This window comes from Mobula hypostoma, chromosome 5 (assembly GCF_963921235.1).
Source record: "Mobula hypostoma chromosome 5, sMobHyp1.1, whole genome shotgun sequence".
NCBI classification, from domain to species: domain Eukaryota; kingdom Metazoa; phylum Chordata; class Chondrichthyes; order Myliobatiformes; family Myliobatidae; genus Mobula; species Mobula hypostoma.
The window spans coordinates 97,373,245-97,393,405 of NC_086101.1; the positions used below are offsets into that span (position 1 = coordinate 97,373,245).

The window sequence follows — 20,161 nt, forward strand, 5'->3', positions numbered from 1 at the left end:
AGTCCCCTGTCTCAATTAGGCAGCATGGTGTCCCAAATAAATGAAGGGAATCCCGACTATTTTCTTGATTTTTATTTGTTCTTTAAGAGTTGTTCCAATAAGCGACTGCACTGATAAACTAACAGCCCAATTCATAGGAATCCACTATATTAACTTGGTTAGAGTACTTTTTTAATGTTCATTTTTTTAAAAACACAAAGCCTTAGGTCTTGTATACATAGATCCAAAAATATTAAAGAGAATACCAAAAGTTTCCTCACATACATAAAGTGTAAAAGAGAGGCAACAGCAGATATTGGACTGCTTGAAAGTAATGCTGGAGAGGTAATAATCAGGAACAACGAAAGGACAGACGAACTGAATAAATATTTTGTATTGGTCTTTACTAACACTATGATGGAAGTTCCAGGTGTCAGAGGTCATGAAGTATGAATTTACCATAACTAGAGAGAAGGCTCTTGGGAAACTGAAAGGATTGAAGGTGGATAAGTTACCTGGACCAGATGGTCTACATCCTAGGGTTCTGAAAGAGGTAGCTGAAAACATTGTGGAGGCATTAGTACTGTAATGATCTTTCAAGAATCATCAGATTCTTGAATAGTTCCAGAAGAGTGGATGACTGCAACTCTCAGTCCACTCTTCAAGAAGGGAGAGAGACAGAAGAAAGGAAACTATAGGCCAGTTAATCTGACCTCAGTGGTTGGGATGACATTGGAGTCGATCATCATGGATGAGGTCTCAGGGTACCTGGAGGCATATGATAAAATAGGCTGTAGTAAACATGGTTTCCTCAAGAGAAAATCTTGCCTGACAAATCTGTTGGAATTCTTTGAAGAAACAACAAGCAGGATAGACAAAGGAGAATTGGTTGATGTTGTGTAGCTGGACTTTCAGAAGGCCTTTGACAAACTACCACACATGAGTCTACTTATCAGTCTACGAGCCCATGGTACTACATGATATATTCTAACATGGGTAAAGCAGTGGTTGATTGGCAGGATGCAAAGAATGGGAATAAAGAGAACCTTTTCTCGTTGAGGGCCAGTAACTAGTGCCACTACACAGGGGTCTGTGTTGGGACAGATTCTTTTTACGTTATATGTCAATGATTTGGATGATGAAATTGATGGCTTTGTTGCAAAGTTTGTAGATGATATGAAGATACATGAAGGGCCAGGTAGATTTGAGGAAATAAAGAGGCTACAGAAGGGTTAGACAGATTCAGAGAATAGGCAAAGAAATGGCAGATGGAATACAGGGTCAGGAAGTTTATGGTCATACACTCTGGTAGAAGAAATGTAAGGGTTGATTGTTTTCTAAATTGAGAGAAAATACAAAAAAACTGAGGCACAAAGGAACTAAAGAGTCCTTGTGCAGTTTGAGTTTGTGTTGAGGAATGCAATCTTCTACTAAATACTACTAAATATATTGACCAAATGACACTAAGAATATAAACAAAAAGCATTGTTTGTCCATTGTTACCCCCAGCCTCCCCCCTCCCCCCTCCCCCCTCTGATCCCAGCTCTCATCCGTGCCGGGTCTTTACCATCCCCTCCGACCTTCAACTGTCAGAGGCAGAACGCTCTGTCCTCAGTAAGGGCCTCACCTTTGTCCCCCTTCGCCCACACCTCAGCGAGTTCCGTGTTCGCCATGATGCCGAACTCTTCTTCCGCCGTCTCCGTCTCCGAGCCTACTTCTTCGGCAAGGACTCTTCCACCCCCACCGATGACCCCTTCTCCCGTCTTCAACCCTTCTCTTCTTCATGGACACCCCGCTCTGGTCTTCTGCCTGCTCTGGATCTCTTTATCGCTAACTGCCGACGGGACATCAACTGTCTCGACTTCACCGCATCTTGTCCCCATTCCAACCTCACTCCTTCGGAACGCTCTGCTCTCCACTCCCTCCGCACTAATCCTAACCTTATTATTAAACCCGCTGATAAGGGGGGTGCTGTTGTAGTCTGGCGTACTGACCTCTACCTTGCCGAGGCACAGCGACAACTCGCAGATACCTCCTCTTATTTACCCCTCAATCGTGACCCCACTAAGGAGCACCAGGCCATTGTCTCCCACACCATCACCGACTTTATCCGCTCAGGGGATCTCCCATCCACTGCTACCAACCTTATAGTTCCCACACCCCGCACTTTCCGTTTCTACCTCCTACCCAAGATCCACAAACCTGCCTGTCCTGGCCGACCTATTGTCTCAGCTTGCTCCTGCCCCACCGAACTTAAACTTTTCTGCATACCTCGACACTGTTTTATCACCCCTTGTTCAATCCCTTCCGACCTATGTTCGTGACACTTCTCACGCTCTTAAACTTTTCGATGATTTTAAGTTCCCTGGCCCCCACCGCTTTATTTTCACCATGGATGTCCAGTCCTTATATACTTCATTCCCCATCAGGAAGGTCTCAAAGCTCTCCACTTCTTTTTGGATTCCAGACCTAATCAGTTCCCCTCTACCACCACTCTGCTCCGTCTAGCGGACTTAGTCCTTACTCTTAATAGTTTCTCCTTTGGCTCCTCCCACTTCGTCCAAACTAAAGGTGTAGCTATGGGCACCCGTATGGGCCCTAGCTATGCCTGCCTTTTTGTTGGGTTTGTGGAACAATCTATGTTCCGTGCCTATTCTGGTATCTGTCCCCCACTTTTCCTTCGCTACATTGACGACTGCATTGGCGCTGCTTCCTGCACGCATGCAGAACTCGTTGACTTTATTAACTTTGCCTCCAACTTTCACCCTGCCCTCAAGTTTACCTGGTCCATTTCCGACACCTCCCTCCCCTTTCTAGATCTTTCTGTCTCTGTCTCTGGAGACAGCTTATCCACTGATGTCTACTATAAGCCTACTGACTCTCACAGCTATCTGGACTATTCCTCTTCTCACCCTGTCTCCTGCAAAAACGCCATCCCCTTCTCGCAATTCCTCCGTCTCCGCCGCATCTGCTCTCAGGATGAGGCTTTTCATTCTAGGACGAGGGAGATGTCTTCCTTTTTTAAAGAAAGGGGCTTCCCTTCCTCCACTATCAACTCTGCTCTTAAACGCATCTCCCCCATTTCACGTACATCTGCTCTCACTCCATCCTCCCACCACCCCACTAGGAATAGGGTTCTCCTGGTCCTCACCTACCACCCCACCAGCCTCCGGGTCCAACATATTATTCTCCGTAACTTCCGCCACCTCCAACGGGATCCCACCACTAAGCACATCTTTCCCTCCCCGCCTCTCTCTGTATTCCGCAGGGATCTCTCCCTACACAACTCCCTTGTCCATTCGTCCCCCCCATCCCTCCCCACTGATCTCTCTCCTGGCACTTATCCGTGTAAGCAGAACAAGTACTACACATGCCCTTACACTTCCTCCCTTACCACCATTCAGGGCCCCAAACAGTCCTTCCAGGTGAGGCAACACTTCACCTGTGAGTCGACTGGGGTGATATACTGCGTCCGGTGCTCCCGATGTGGCCTTTTATATATTGGCGAGACCCGACGCAGACTGGGAGACCGCTTTACTGAACATCTACGCTCTGTCTGCCAGAGAAAGCAGGATCTCCCAGTGGCCACACATTTTAATTCCACATCCCATTCCCATTCTGACATGTCTATCCACGGCCTCCTCTACCGTAAAGATGAAGCCACACTCAGGTTGGAGGAACAACACCTTATATTCCGTCTGGGTAGCCTCCAACCTGATGGCATGAACATCAACTTCTCTAACTTCCGCTAGGCCCCACCTCCCCCTCGTACCCCATCTGTTACTTATTTTTATGCACACATTCTTTCTCTCACTCTCCTTTTTCACCCTCTGTCCCTCTGAATATACCTCTTGCCCATCCTCTGGGTCACCCCCCCCTTGTCTTTCTTCCCGGACCTCCTGTCCCATGATCCTCTCGTATCCCCTTTTGCCTATCACCTGTCCAGCTCTTGGCTCTATCCCTCCCCCTCCTGTCTTCTCCTATCATTTTGGATCTCCCCCTCCCCCTCCAACTTTCAAATCCCTTACTCACTCTTCCTTCAGTTAGTCCTGACGAAGGGTCTCGGCCTGAAACGTCGACTGTACCTCTTCCTACAGATGCTGCTTGGCCTGCTGCGTTCACCAGCAACTTTGATGTGTGTTGTTTGTCCATACTTGTATTATGGATAATGTTTACTTTTGAAATTAAAATTAAAAGTTCTTCAAATTCCAGGTTAATTAATTAACACATAAGTTCTTCTTTTGTTATAGTCGGCTTGAATTCTGGATCGGTAGATTCAATTAGAATCAACTTTATTGTCATTGTGCCGAGTACAGATACAAAGCCAATGAAATGCATTTAGCATCTGACCAGAAATGCAAGGAATAGTGTTATTTTCAAAATAACTGCAAATAAAAAAAGTGCTACAGCACACAAATATAAAAGTACTGAGACAGTACAATACGGATGCAATACTGCTTAGCGCTGTGATGAGAAGTTCAGCATTGTCTCAGCCTCAGGGAAGAAGCTCTTCCTGTGCCTGCTGGTGTGGGAGCAGAGGTTCCTGTAGCACCTACTAGATGGGAGGAGAGTAAAAAGTCCATGGTTAGGGTGAGATGCATCCCTGATAATGCTTTTCGCCCTGCCCAGGCAGCGTTTATGATAGATGTTCTCAATGGTGGGCAATTGGGTGCTGATAATCCACTGGGCAGTTTTCACCATACGCTGGAGTGCTTTGCGGTTCGATACGGGACAATTGCCATACCACACTGAGATGCAGTTGGTGAGAATGTTCTCAATTGTACAGTGGTAAAAGTCCGTCAGTATCCTGGGACAGAGGTGAGCTTTCTTCATGCTCCACAGGAAATAAAGGCGCTATTGTGCCTTTTTGATCAGGATGGAGGAGTTCAGGGACCAGGTGAGATCCTCGGAAATGTGGACACCAAGGAATTTGAAGCTTCATACACACTTCACTACAGTTCCGTTGATGTAGATAGGAACGTGAGTGTGACTCCTGGCATGCCTGAAGTCCACAATGATCTCCTTGGTCTTCTGGGTGTTAAGGGCCAGATTTCTGTCGGCACACCACGCAGCTAGGTGCTGAACCTTGTCCCTGTAGGCCATCTCGTCATCCCCTCTGATCAGGCCAACCACCGTGGTGTCGTCTGCAAACTTGATTATGGAGCTAGAACCATGTACAGGAACGCAGTCATTGGTGGAAAGGGAGTACAGAAGAGGGCTCAGCACACAGCCTTGAGGCACGCCGGTGTTCAGGGTGAGAGTGGAGGAAGAGAGGTTGATTATGTGTGCTCTATACATTGCACTCTGCCTACCTGGTTAAGAGAAAGCTGATGTAGATTTGACAAGTGAGTACAGTGACCAATGTGCATGCATTTTGTCCCAAACACCAATCTGTCAACAATAATCAATGTCAGGATAACAATATTGCCTTTGAAACACTACTTGTAGAGAAAACTCATCCTGTGGCAGTGGTGAGGTACCAAAAGAGATATCTGAAGTCATCAATGAGAAGCCCTTTGAAGGAGGACAGCGATGTATGAAAATCTGAATAAGCCCCAGCAATGATGTACAGATTGAAAGGCACTCGCATTCAGAGTTATCCAGGTGTCCTTGTACTGTATATAAGTTACCAAAAGTGGCATTGAGGTAAAATCAGGCCATGATTTTCAATGTTAGACCCAGCATAAGGAGTTGACTTCATTACTCCTGCTTCTTCCTCTGTTCTTTTGATATTCTCTGTATTGTCACCATTTTATTGAAGGATAATGGTCTATAATCAAGAAAGTCAGAACTGAAAGTTTTTCCAAAGATGGATACAAGCATCATGGCCAAATATGAACTGTTAGGTCATATAGATTGACTGTCAGTTTGGAAAGGATTGTAAACATATGGCATGCTAGTGTCATAGTTAAAGGATACAAATGATAGAGTAACCATTATAATACCAATTATCAACATGTACAAGCCTTTTGTAGAAGAGTATATCAGATAAAACAAGATAAAAACATGCATAATCTTTATCAGGAATGGCAATGAACAGAACTTGAATTATGTACTTATATTTATTGTGTGTTATTTTGAGATTATTATTGTGTTTTTTATCTTTTATGTTTTTATTGTTCTCCATCAGATCCAGAGTAATAATTAATTTGTTCTCCTTACACTTGTGTACAGGAAATGACATTAAACATTCTTAAATCTCTTGCTGCCCAAATATTTCTTCCTGAGTGATCCATGTTATTTAAAACTTTGGCAAACTTCTACAGATGTGCAGTGGAGAGGTCACTGACAGGTTGAATTACAACTTTAGGTAAGGAACAGAAAAGCCTATACAAAGTAGTGGATTACAGGTCTGTACATTAAGGGTATGAATTCCATAGATTCACCACCTCCAAGGAATTTTTTCCTCATCTCTTTTCTAAATGGATGCCCCTCAATTCTGTAACTGTGCCCTCTAGCACTAGCCTCTCCCACTATAAGAAACATTCTCTCCACAACCACTTTATCTGGGCTTTTAAATATTTGATCAGTTTCAATGTGATCACCCATCCTTGTTTTAGCCCACAAGTAAGATCAAACTCATTGTAGTTGAGCCCGCTAGGGGAATGGAAATTCTGGATTGGATGTTATGTAATTCCCTAGATTTGATTTGGGAGCTTAAGGTAATGGAACCATTAGGAGGCAGTGATAGTAATATAAGGAGGGTGCCCACCTGATGACCCCGATGATATACCTACCCTCCCTCCTTGTCACCACTCCAAGCCCACTGCCAACATCGAGAGTGCCAACTTACCATAGGGATCGAAACATCAAGTCCTAGTAGTTCTACTAATAGAATTTACCCTGCAGATTGAGAGGGAGAAGCTAAAAATTGGATGTATTGGTATTACAGTGGGGTAAAGGGAATTACAGAGGCATGAGAGAGGAGCTGGTCAAAGTTCATTGGAAGAGGACACTATCAAGGATGATGGCAGAACAGTAATAGCTGGTGTTTCTGGGAGAAATTCAGAAGGCACTGGGAAGATATATCACAAAACTGAATAAGTATTCTGAAAAGAGGATGAGGCAACCATGGCTGACAGGAGAAATCAAAGACAGCATCTAAGCAAAAGAGAAGGCATATATTATTGCAAAAATTAATGAGAAGTTAGAGGATTGGGAAGCTTTTAAAAACCAACAGAAGGCATGTACTCAAGGGAGCGTGAAGTGCAGAATCAAATATCGCTGTGATGATTGTACGCTCTAGTATTAATTGTTTGGTGACAATAAAGTAAAGTAAGTAAGTCACAAGGAGAATAAGAGATGAAATAAGAAGGTGAGCTAGTCTACAGTATAAAAAATTAGAGATATAAAGAGTAAAAGGGAGACTAGATTCGATATTGAACCACTGGAAAATGACACTGGAGAGGTAGTAATAGGGGTCAAAGAAATGGTGGATGAAATGAAGAAGTATTTTACCTCAGTCCTCACTGTGGAAGGTACAAGTAAAATGCTAGAAATACTAAAGTGTCACGTGGCAGAAGTGAGTGTTGCTGCTATTACTAAAAAGATGATGTTTGGGAAGCTGAAATGTCTGAAGGTAGATAAGTCATCTAGACCAGATCAACTGCACATCAGCATTCTGAAAGACGTGGCTGAACAGATTGAGGAGGCATTTGTAGTGATCTTCCATGAATCATTGGATTCTGGAATAGTTCTGAAGGACAGAAAATTGCAAAGAAGGTAATCCCTCTGTCTAAGAAGGGAGGGGGGCAGAAGAAAGGAAATTATAAGCCAGTTAGCCTGACTTCAGTGGTTGGAAGGATATTAGAATCCATTATTAAGGATGAGGTTTCTGAATACTTGGAGGCACAATGTAAAATAGGCCAAGGTCAGCAGGGTTTTCTAAAAGGGGTATTCTTGTCTGACAAATCTATTGACATTTTTTGAGGAAATAAAAGGCTGGTAGACAAATTGGCGTCCGTGGAAGTTGTTTATTTGGATTTTCAGCAGGCTTTTGAGATGGTGCTGCACATGAGGCAACTTAACAAGTTAAGAGCCCATGGTATTACGTGAAAGGTACAAGAATTGATGGATGATTGGCTGACTAGCAGGTGGCAATGATTGGGAAGAAAGTGAGTCTTTTCTGGTTGGCTGCCAGTGACTAGTGGTGCTCTGCATAGGTCGGTGGTGTGACCGTTTCTTTTCACATTATGTATCAATGATTTGAATGAATAAATTGATAACTTTGTGGCTAAGTTTGCAAATGATAAAATGACAGCTGAAGGGTAAGGTAGGTTTGACAAAGCAGGGTGTGTGCAGAAGGGAATGGGCAAAGAAATGGCAGAAGGATTAGTGCAGGGAAGTACATGGTCAAACAATATGGCAGAAGGACTAAACGTGTGGACTATTTTCTAAATGAGGAGAAAAAAATTCGAGGTACAAAGGGACTTGAGAGTCCTTATACAGGATTCCCTAAAGGTTAAATTGCAGGTTGAGTCAGTGGTAAAGAAGGCAATGTTAGCAGTTACTTTGAGAGGTCAAGAATCCAAAAGCAAGGATGCATTGCTGAGGCTTTATAAGGCATTGATTAGACCACATAGAGTATTGAGAGCAGTTTTGGGGTCCTTATCTAGGAGAAGACGTGCTGACATTGAAGAAGGCCCAGAGGAGGTTCATGAGGATGATCCCAGGAATGAATTAATTAACATTTAAGGAGTGTTGACTGGCTCTGGGCCTCTACTCGCTAGAGTTGAAAAGAATGAGGTCAGATCACATTGAAACGTATCGAATATTAAAAGGCCCAGATAGATTTGATATGGAGAACAAGTTTCCTATAGTGGGGGAGTTTAGGACCAGAGTTCACAGCCTCAGAATTGAGGGATATCCATTTAGAACAGAGGTGAGGAAAAATTTCTTTAGCCGGGGGGTGGGGCGAATCTGTGGAATACATTGCCACAGACAACTGTGTAGGGCAGGTCACTAGCTATATTTAACACAGATGTTGATAGGTTCTTGATTAATCAGGGTGTCAAAAAGTTATGGAGACAAGGCAGAAGAACGGGGCTGAGCGGGATAATAAATTAGCCTTATTGGAATGGTAGAGTAGGCGCAATGAAATGTATGGCCTAATTCTGCTCTATGTCTTATGGGTAAAGCCTCCCCACCATTGAGGACATCTACAAGGAGCAATGTCGTAGACACTAGCATTCATCATTAAGGACCGTCATGATCCAGGTCATGCCCTCTTTTTGCTACCGCCATCAGGAATAAGGTACCAGAGCCTCATAACTCACAACACCACATTCAGTAACAGTTATTAACCCTCAACCATCAGGCTCTTGAACTGGAGGTGACAATGTTATTTAACTTCACTCAGCCCAACACTGAACTGTTCCCACAACTTAATAATTTATCATTATTATTTTGATGCTTTTCTATTTGCACAGTTTGTTGTTTTTTGGAGATTAGTTGTTTGCCCATCTTGTGTGTGGTTTTTCATTGATTCTATTGTGTTTCTTTTGATTTACTGTGAGTGTCCACAGGAACATGAATCTCAGGTTTGTATATGGGGACATATATATTGTCATGGATCAGAGGGATCTGGAAGTACAGGATCCCTATACTGTAATTAGAGTTGCAGGTAGGCCAGATGTTAGAGAAAGCTTTTAACATTAATCAGGGCACTGACTACAGAAGGTGGAATGTTATGTTGCTGATGTACAAGATGCCTGTGAGGACACATTTGAAATATTGTATTCTGTTTTGGTCATCCTATTATAGAAAAGACATCATTAAGCTGGAAAGAGTGCAAAAGAGATTTGCGGACATTTTGCCAGGACTCAAAGGACTGAGTTATGGTGAGGGGTTTAGCCGGTTGAGATGATTTTCATTTGACTGTATGAGGATGATGGGTGATCTTAGAGAGGTGTACAATCATAAGGGGCATAGATAAGATGAATGTGCACACTATTTACTTCATTGTTGTGGAATCAAGAACAAGAAGGCACAGGTTGAAGATGAGAGTGGAGAGATTTGTGGGAACATGAAGGGCAACTTTTTAAACCAGTGTGTGGAATAAACTGTCAAGAGAGTAGTTGAGGTAAGTATCTAAGCAACATTTAAAAGGGACTTGTACAGGAACATGGACAGGAAAGATTTAGAAGGATATGGGCCAAACATGGGCAAATTGGATGAGCATAGCTGGAAATCCTGATAAGCACGAACCAGTTAATGGATGGGCCTGTTATCACACTCTATGACTATGATTAATTAAGACCATGAGACCATAAGACAAAGGAGCAGAAGTCGGCCATTTGGCCCATCGAGTCTGCTCCACTATTTTATCATGAGCTGATCCATTCTCCCATTTAGTCCCACTCCCCCGCCTTCTCACCATAACCTTTGATGCCCTGGCTACTAAGATACCTTTCAATCTCTGCCTTGAATACTCCCAATGACTTGACCTCCACTGCCGCCCGTGACAACAAATTCCACAGATTCACCACCCTCTGGCTAAAAAAATTTCTTTGCATCTCTGTTCTGAATGGGTGCCCTTCAATCCTTAGGTCATGCCCTCTCATACTAGACTCCCCCATCATGGGAAACAACTTTGCCACATCCACTCTGTCCATGCCTTTCAACATTTGAAATGTTTTTATGAGGTCCCCCCTCATTCTTCTAAACTCCAAAGGTGGTCAAACATTCCTCATATGTAAACCCTCTCACTCCTGGAATCATTCTAGTGAATCTTCTCTGAACTCTCTCCAATGTCAGCTCATCCCTTCTTAAATAAGGAGCCCAAAACTGCACACAGTACTCCAAGTGAGGTCTTACCAGTGCTTTATAGAGCCTCAACATCACATCCCCGCTCCTATACTCTATTCCCCTAGAAAGGAATGCCAACATTGCATTCACCTTCTTCACCACCAACTCAACCTGAAGGTCAACCTTAAGGGTATCCTGCACGAGGACTCCCAAGTCCCATTGCATCTCAGAACTTCGAATTCTCTCCTCATTTAAATAATAGACTGCTCGTTTATTTCTTCTACCAAGGTGTATAACCATATAATTAAACAATAATAATCAAAGTACTAACAATGCACTGAAATATTTAAGAAAATTAAATAAATGTATGTTAATTTTTATTTCATTTGAAAATGGCTTTTGTTTTCTCCCATTGATTTAAATGGATGATAACACTTCAGTCAGTAGCATTGCAAGCCTAAGCTGTGGGATCAGTGGAGGTTAACACTGCCCTTTTGGACTCTCCACCAATGCTGCTGGTAGCCCAGATGGAATGGTGGAAGATACTGCCCTGCCATAAGCCAGAACTGGGAATTTCCACTTTCCACGGGGGAATAAGCAGAAGCTCAGCAAGGTAAAAGACCTGGTCTGGTGTCTTCCCATTCCCATTCTGACATGCCTATCCATTGCCTCCACTACTGCCAAAAATGATCAGAAGTTAGAGAAATCAACGTTCTTGTCATCATGTTGGAGGCTGCCCAGTCGGAATATGAGGAGCCACTTCTCCAATCTGAATTTGGCCTCGTCATGGTAGTAGAGGAGGCCATCAACCAACATGTCAGACTGGGAATGGGAAGTCAAATTACAATGGGTAGCCACTGGGAGATCTTGCCTTTTGTGGCAGACAGAGTGAAGGTCCTTAACAAAGTAATCTCCCACTATGAAGCCAAACTCAGGTTGGAGGAGCAACACCTATATTCTGTCTGGGTGATATGAACATCGATTTCTCTAAACCTGGTATTTTTTTCCTCCTTTCCTTTCACCTGGTCTCACCTATCACCTGTCAGATTTTACATCTTCGGCTCCCTCCACTTTCTTATTCTGGCTTCTGCCCTCTCTCATTCCTGTCCTAATGAAGTGTCTCAGCCCACATCGTCAACTGTTTATTCCCCTCTATCAATGCCACCCAACCTCCTGCTTTCCTCCAGCATTTTGTATATGTGGGTCAAGGGTTCCAGCTTCTACAGAGACTTTTATGTTTGTGGCCAACAATTTGCCAATGGAATTAGCTAATGGGGAAAAGTTCAGGTAAAAAATGCCACTATCTAATTATAAATCATGCAGAGATAAACCAGAGCAAAACTCTGAACAAAAGACTATAGTTAAATAACCACCTTTCAGAAACATGCCACTGCCATTTAGTTGAACCTGACAGATGTTTTGTGATACCGCACACTAAGAAGTACTGAATTGTCATGCCATTTTACTTAATACTGTTAAAGATATTACATGACTGCAGGTTGCTGACAGGGTATTTCATTCACTAGATTAGTACAAGTTGTTTAGAGATTTATGCCACCAACTCTTCTGCTGATTACAGTTGAAGATATATCAAACTTATAAGAACATTAAATATTTATCTTGAACACACCACAGCAGACTACTGAAATAATGGAATGATTAGATGTTAAGTGCCTCATGATTATTACTGAACAATAGTACTCCATTAAATTAAAATAAATAAATTATGACAACTTTCAGTGCCAAAAATTCAAATAAATTATGAGACTACAACTCTGAAATATTTCCTGTGCCAGAAGGGAATATGGGTCATGTTGAAAAAACAAATTAATTGAAAATGACCGCACACGAAAGGTGCAATATCTTGATACACACCCACCTCCGAAATAATAGCTGCTCCCGGAGTAAATTTGCATCTGTATGGTTGAATGAAAGGTTGAGGTAGCATTATTGTCCAATATGATGCTAACACGATTTCTTCTGGCATTCAAATTAATCGAATGCCACAGTCCATCATTCAGATTGACACCTGGAGAAATGAGATATCCGATTAACAGGGGATCAACACAATTCTTTCGTGAGGCCACAGATTTATGTATAAGAAGTTGCTCTCTGGTTTACTGAGAAAGACTGACATATGGGTGTTTCTTAATCCCTGTTTGGTAGTCAGGTATGGTGTAAAACCCTAAAATTCTCAAACACCGTTTCAGCCTACTTAAATCAGACGTTTGCAGAGAACTGACAAGATGCAGGAAAACAAACTATGCTGAGGAAACAAATTTTTAATGTTAAAAGAAAAAGAAATAAAAGATCATCTTGAAATGTCAGCTCAGTTTTTCTTACCACAAATGTTGTGTCACAGATATGAGACGCAATGCAGATTGAGGGCCCGCTTTGTTGAGCACCTTTCCTCTGTCTGCTACGAAAGGCAGGATCTCCTGATGTCTACCCATTTCAGTTTGACTTCCCATTCCTATTCTGACATAACAGTCTATGGTCTACTGTTATGATGTTGCCAAGCCAAGGCTGGAAGAGCAACACCTCATAATCTGTTTGGGTAACCTCCAACCTGATGGCATAAACATCGATAACTCTAACTTCTGTTTCTTTCAACCCCTCCCTCCTTCTTTCTTTTTCCATTTCCCATTCTGATTACCTTCTTACTTCTTGTCTTCTCCTTACCTGCCCCTCACCTTCCTCTGTTTCCCCTCCCCCTTCTCTTTTTTCTACAGACCACTCTCCTTTTTTTATCAGATTCCTTCTTCAGCCCTTTACTTCTTCCACCTGTTCCGTCCCAGCTTCTCACTTCATCCTCCTCACTTAAATTGTCCCTCTCCCTGCCAGATTGTGCTTCCCCTCCCTCCAACACCTTTTTGTTATGGATTCTGCTCCTTCCTTTTCAGTCCTGTTAAAGGATCTCTGCCAGAAATGTTGACTGTTTATTCCCCGCTGTGGAGATTGCGTGACTTGTTGAGTTCCTCTGGCATTTTGTGTGTATTGTCTCACCTGTTACTTTTTCTCTAGTGTTTTCAAATTTGCCCCTTTCTTCAGGTTTTGCAAATTTAACCCAGACTAGTGTGCACGATGAAGCTAGAGAAAACCCAACAGGACAAGGGAGATGATGGTAACTTTAGAGAGGAGGTAGTTGTTAAAAGAGGAAAAGGAGTGAATTCTACCCAACTCCCTCACTCACAATCCTTAAATTAACCTTTACCTGTGGGATTAGTCAGCCAGTCTGCCAGAACTGTCTGTTATTGCACACATTGAAATTGGAATTGGTTTATTATTATCACATGTATGGAGGTACGGTGAAAAGGTTGCCTTGCATACCATCCATACAGTTCATTTCATTACATCGAGGTGTAACAAGGTAACACAAGGTAAAGGTTCCTAAGGTTGTCATAGCCAGGGGTGGTAGTGGGGTTAAACTCTCACTACCTATAACGTGCTCCAAATGGCATGCGACTAACAGCCTCTGACAACCAAGTCCAACTCTTGGCCTTCATGTGTGGCTTAGCTACTAGGCCCGGCAGAACTGTTTCTACTGACAAGAGAAGGGGCAAAGGCGGCCCACTGGCGCCCCAAAACCAGTTGCTTCAGGCAGGTGGGGCTCGTCAGCCTTGGATGGCAGACCGGCAAGGAGTAGGAAAACTCTGATTTTAAACCTCTGCTGCCTTGGGGCCATACCCACCCATGGGAAAGGCTTCAGGAGTAAACTGTGAGGAAGAAATCTGGAACTGTGGTCCCTAAGGCAGTTTGATGTTGCTTACAGCTTCACTCTGGCAGCCTCTGCGATGACACTGGTGCCAAGCTGTATTGGCACTTGCCTTTCCCTTGGACTACATCAGTGATGTGGAGAGGGGGAACCCGCTGCATGAGCAACAGTCGGTTCTTCAAATCTTCCCACCCAGGCTTGTGCCCTGGAGAGGACACAGCCCACCAGGGGCGCAAACCCATGAAGCCCTGGGATTGATGGCTGCCTACAGGCCAACAAGATAAAACTATAACAGAATGTGGAATAAAGTGCAACAACCACAGAGAAAGTGCTATCCAGGTAGACAACAAGGTGCAAGATTACAAAGAGGTGGATTGTGAGGCAAATGTCCACTTTGTTGTAATGAACCAGTCAATGTCTTATAACTGTGGGGCAGAAGCTGCTTTGGAGCCTGGTGGCATGTGCTTTCATGTTATCACATCTTCTGCCTGATGGAGAAGAGAGAATAGGAAACATTCCAAGTGCTCAGTAATTGACAAGTTATTCCCCTCCCTGGGGCCATACTTGAAAACTCATGAACATATGAGATAGGAAAAGAAGGAGGTCAATCTGTTCATCAACATTTCTCTGCCATTCAATAAGACCTTGGGTGATCTAACTGTCACATCAATTCCATAATTACATCTACCAATAACTTCATTATTTAATTTACCAATAATCTATTAGCCTCTGCATTGAAAATATTTTAAAAACATGGTACCTTTAAGGGTGCACGCTTCTCATTGCTACCACCTAGGAGGAGGTACCGGAACCCAACATTTCAGGTACAGCTTCCTCCCGTCTGGATCAGATTCTGAATGGATATTGAACCCTCAAACATTGCCTCAGTACATTTTTGTCTCTTTTCACGCTGCTTATTTAATACATACACACACATATACCAACACACTTCTTTCTATAATTTATCATTTTTACTATGCATTGCAACGTACTGCTGATAAAAAAACCAGCAAATTTCATGATGTATGCCAGTGATATTAATGTGATTCTGATTCTGACCCTCAGAGAAGAAAAAAAACATTCTCTCATCTAAATTAAATGGACTACCCATAGTTTTTTTTTTAAAAGGCTCATAATACTAGGTTCTTCCAAATATCTTCTCTATGTCCACCCCGTTTGGGTCCCTCTGAGTAATCAAGTCTTGTCTCCTTCATCTAAACTCTCAAGAATAGAAGTCCAAACTGTCGAATTGTTCCTCATAATGCAACTCGGCCATTGTGAGTATTAGTCCATTAATCCTTGTCTCAACTGCATCCAATTCTTTTAATATTTTTCCTTTCAAGATTACTCCTAATGCAGTCTCAAAACACCATCTATTGTTACAAATGACTTTATTCCATGCACACCATCACCCCTCTAATTTTATGCAATCCATCTCCACATTGAGTAATTTACAGTAGCATGCAACATGCTGGCATACCTATGGGATACAGTTGTTGCTGAACCTTGTGGACATGCTATGCTGGCAATGGAATGTCTGCTGACACATGTATGCTGCCCCCAGGACAAAAGACCATAAGTCATAGGAGCAGAATCAGGCCATCTGGCTCATCAAGTGTGCTCTGTCATTCAATCATGGGTGATCTTTTTTTTTAATATCTCCTCCTCAACCCCAGTTCGCAGCCCTCTCCCCATAACCTTTGATGCCATGTCCAATCAAGAACCTATCAATCTCTGCCTTAAATACACCCCATGACCTGGCTTCCACAGCTGCATGTGGCAAAAAATTCCACAAATTCACCACCCTTTGGCTAAAGAAATTTCTCTGCATCTGTTTTGGAAAGGTGCCCCTCTATCCTGAGGCTATGCCCTCTTGTCTTCTCCCACCATGGGAAATATCCTTTCCACATCTACTCTGTCTAGGCTTTTGAACATCTGAAAGATTTCAATGAGATTCCCCTTCCTCCTCTTCCCTGTACTCTGCTGCATTTTTTTTACCCTCTACCCTCACAAGCCTCCCAGGGCCTGCTATAGTGAAGCACCCCCCACAGCATCATGTAGCCGCCACTATGGATCACAGTAGGGATGGTGCTTTATTGATGATGTGTGGTGTATGGCTTATGACAAATCTAGTGTTTAGTCTGATGACCAAAAAGCTCAATTTTGGTTTCATCAGCTCATAGAATCTTCTTCTAGCTGACTTCAGAGTCCCCCACATGCCTTCTGGCAAACTGTAGCTGAGATTTCACATGAGCTGTTTTTAACAGTGGCTTTCTCTTTGCCACTCTCCCATAAAGCTGCAACTTGTGAAGCACCCGGGTAAAAATTGTTGTATGCACAGTTTCGCCCATCTCAGCTACTGAAACTTGTAACTCCTCCAGAGCTGTCAAAGGTCTCTTGGTGGCCTCCCTCATTAGTCACCTTGCACGCTTACTCAGTTTTTGAGGATGGTTTACTCTAGGCAGATTTACAGCTGTACCATATTCTGTCAATTTCTTGATGACTGACTTGAATATTTTCTTGTATCCATCTCCTGACTTGTGCTTTTCAATAACCTTTCTGCAGAGTTGCTTGGAGTGTTCTTTTGTCTTTATGGAGTCATTTTTGCTAGGATACTGACTCATCAGTAGTTGGGCCTTCCGGACATAACTGTATTTTTACTACAATCAATTGAAGCACTATAACTGCATACAGGTGATCTCCATTTAACTAATTATGTGACTTCCAAAACCAATTGGCTGCACCAGTCATGATTTGGTTTGTCATATTAAGGGGGGGGGGGGGAATACTTATGCAATTAATTATTTTATGTTTTATATTTGTAGTTAACTTAGACCACTTTGTAGAAATCTGTTTTCACGTTGACACAAAAGAGACTTTTTCTGTTGATCAGTGTCAAAAAAGCCAGATTAAATCCACTGTGATTCAATGTTGTAAAACAACAAAACACAAAAACTTCCAGGGTGGAGGGGTAGGTGAATACTTTGTATAGGTATTGTGCATATGTAAATTAAATTAACTAAGTAGTGCAAAAAGAGAGGGAAAAAATTACTGTGATAGTGTTCATGCATTCATTGTCCATTCAGAATCCTGTTGGTAGGGGTAAGAAGCTATTTCTAAAACTCCGAGTGTGTGTCTTTAGGCTTCTGTACCTCCTCCCTGATAGGAGCAATGAGAAGAGAGCATGTGCTGGGTGATAGTGGTCCTTAAAGATGGAATATGAATCTCACTCAGTCTTTCCTCATAAGACCTGCTCTCCAGTCCAGTCAGCATCTGGTAAATCTCTTCTGTATTTTCTTTCATACTTCCATGCTCTTCATATAATGAGGCAATTGGAACTGGACACAATACTCTAACTGTGGTCTAACCAAAGTTTTATAGAACTGCAGCATTACCTTGTGGCTCTTGAAGCCAATTGCCTGACTAATGAAGGTGAGCAAATCATACATCTTTTTAACCACCTATCTACTTGTGTGGGAACTTTGAGGGATCTATGGACTTGGACGACAGGTTTTTTGAATTGACAAAGAACCAACTCATGAACACTTCCTCACTTTCTGCATGACTTATTTTTTTAATATAAATATATATTTATTATATTTTATGGATTTGTTTAATGTATTCCACCGTATTGCTGCTGCAAAACAACAGATTTCACAACATATGCCAGTGACTCTAATTGTGATTCTGAGCTAAGGCTTTTCTCCTTGGACTGATGGAGGATGAGAGGTGACTTGATAGATGTGTATAAGGTTATGAGAGGGCCTGCACTCTGCTTTACACTGCTACATTCTAACTGCTGAAGGATTGTTGTAAAGGGAGTTCTGGGATTTAGATGAAACTGGGATATACTGTATTTCTAAGGTTGAGTGGTGTGTGATTTGGAAGGGAACTGACCAGTAGAGGAGTTCCAATGTTTATGCTTTCTTTGGCTTTTTTGAAAGATTAGCTTTATTTGTCACAGGTACATGGAAACATCAAAAGATATAGTGAACTGTGTCATTTGCATCAATGAACCGCATCGTCCAAGGATTTCACCATGATTCACACATCACCAAAGCATGCCCACAACCCACTACCTATGCACCTTTGGAATGTATTTGGGAGCAAACCCACACGGTGATGGAGAAAGTGTACAAACTTCTTTCAGACAGCAGTGAGAAATTAACCCTGTCCAATGGAGTTGCTGAGCATTATGCCAACTGTTTGGCTAGAAGGAGTGGATAGAATGAAGGGGGAAGTAACTGAAGTAATACAGTAACCATGGAGCAGGGAAGGAGAAGAAATAACCAAAAATATTTATTTTACTTATTCCCATATGTGAAAGAGACTGGTAGCATAGCATCCAAATGTTGAGCTGAACAACATATTAGCCACTTAATTAGATACACCTGTACTCCTGCTAGTTAATGCAAATATCTAATCAACATTTCATGTGGCAGCAACTTGGTGCATAAAAAGCATGCAGTCATGGTGAAGAGGTTCAGACTAAACTTCAGAATGGGGAAGAAATGTAATTGAGGTGACTGTGGAATGATTACTGGTGCCAGATGGGGTGGTCTGAGTGTCTCAGAAACTGCTGGTCTCCTGAGATTTTCATACACAACGATCTCTAGAGTTTACAGAAAATGGTGTGAAAAACAAAAAAAAAAAAAATCCCCTGAGCAGCAGTTCTGGGGTTGAAAATGCTTTCTTAATGAATGATGTCAGAAGAGACTGGCCAGAATGATTCAAGCTAATAGGAAAGTAATGGTAACTCAAATAGCCTGGCATTATAAAAGTGGTGTGCGAAAAAAATACATCTCTGAATGTAAAACATGTCAGTCCTAGAAGTGGATGGGCTGCAGCAACAGAAGACGACACTGGGTTCCACTTCTCTATGTAATCAAGTAGCCACTGAATGCAAGGTTTCCTGCCGCAGTGAAGGCTAGGTTAAGATTATAGTCAACATCCAGTTTATGGCTACTGTGACTACTTTATAGAAATGCAGATGGTCAAAGACAATGTTTTTAATATTCATATTTTTAGCTCACATAGCCTGAGAGTATAGTGGTTGCAGATTCAACTTGACTTTTGAAAGTGAATTGGATAAATACTTGAAAGAAAAAAAGTCTATGCATATTAGGAAGGAGTGGCAGATTAAGCAGACCAGGTTAGAATTCAAAAAGCTGTCACCTGACCTGAATGGCCTCTTTCTGTGCTAATGTGATACAGTGGGGTTTTTTTTATATTTTATTTAGAAATGCAGCATGATAACAAGTTCTTTCAGCCTAATGAGCCTGCCACCCAGTTACACCCATGTGACCAATTAGCCCTTACTACTTTGGAACATGGGAGGAGGGAGCATAGCAGTGAACCTGGAAGAAATCCAAGTGGTCATGGGGAGAATGTACAAATTCCTTGCAGGCAGCAGTGGGAATTGAGCCCTGGTCACTGGTACTGTAATAGATCTACACCAACTATTACACTACCATGTCACCTTATGCAGATTCAACTGGACGTTCAAAATAAAATTCAATAAGTCCTTAAAAATGCATGTGTATTAGGAAGGATTGGGGGATTGAGACAGACTGGATTAATCTTCTAAAAACTGTCACGTTCTTGGTGACCTCAATATCCTCTTTCTATGCTGATGTGACACATTGATTCTAAGCGAGGTGAGACAATAAGCAGCCTGTGAAGAATAAGCCAGCAAAAGTAGGGAGACTGTGGGGTTCTAAT

At 42.4% G+C, this 20,161-nt stretch overlaps 1 protein-coding gene across 3 annotated transcripts in view; it reads right to left on the bottom strand.

The window, feature by feature from the left end:
• LOC134346869 (contactin-associated protein-like 5) overlaps nucleotides 1-20,161 on the bottom strand; it is a 1,934,616-nt gene that overhangs the window by 999,503 nt on the left and 914,952 nt on the right. For all 3 annotated transcript variants that reach the window (XM_063048675.1, XM_063048674.1, XM_063048673.1), the window contains exon 9: nucleotides 12,605-12,754. In XM_063048675.1, the coding sequence (XP_062904745.1) occupies nucleotides 12,605-12,754 (150 nt within the window). The remainder of the gene's footprint in view (nucleotides 1-12,604; nucleotides 12,755-20,161) is intronic.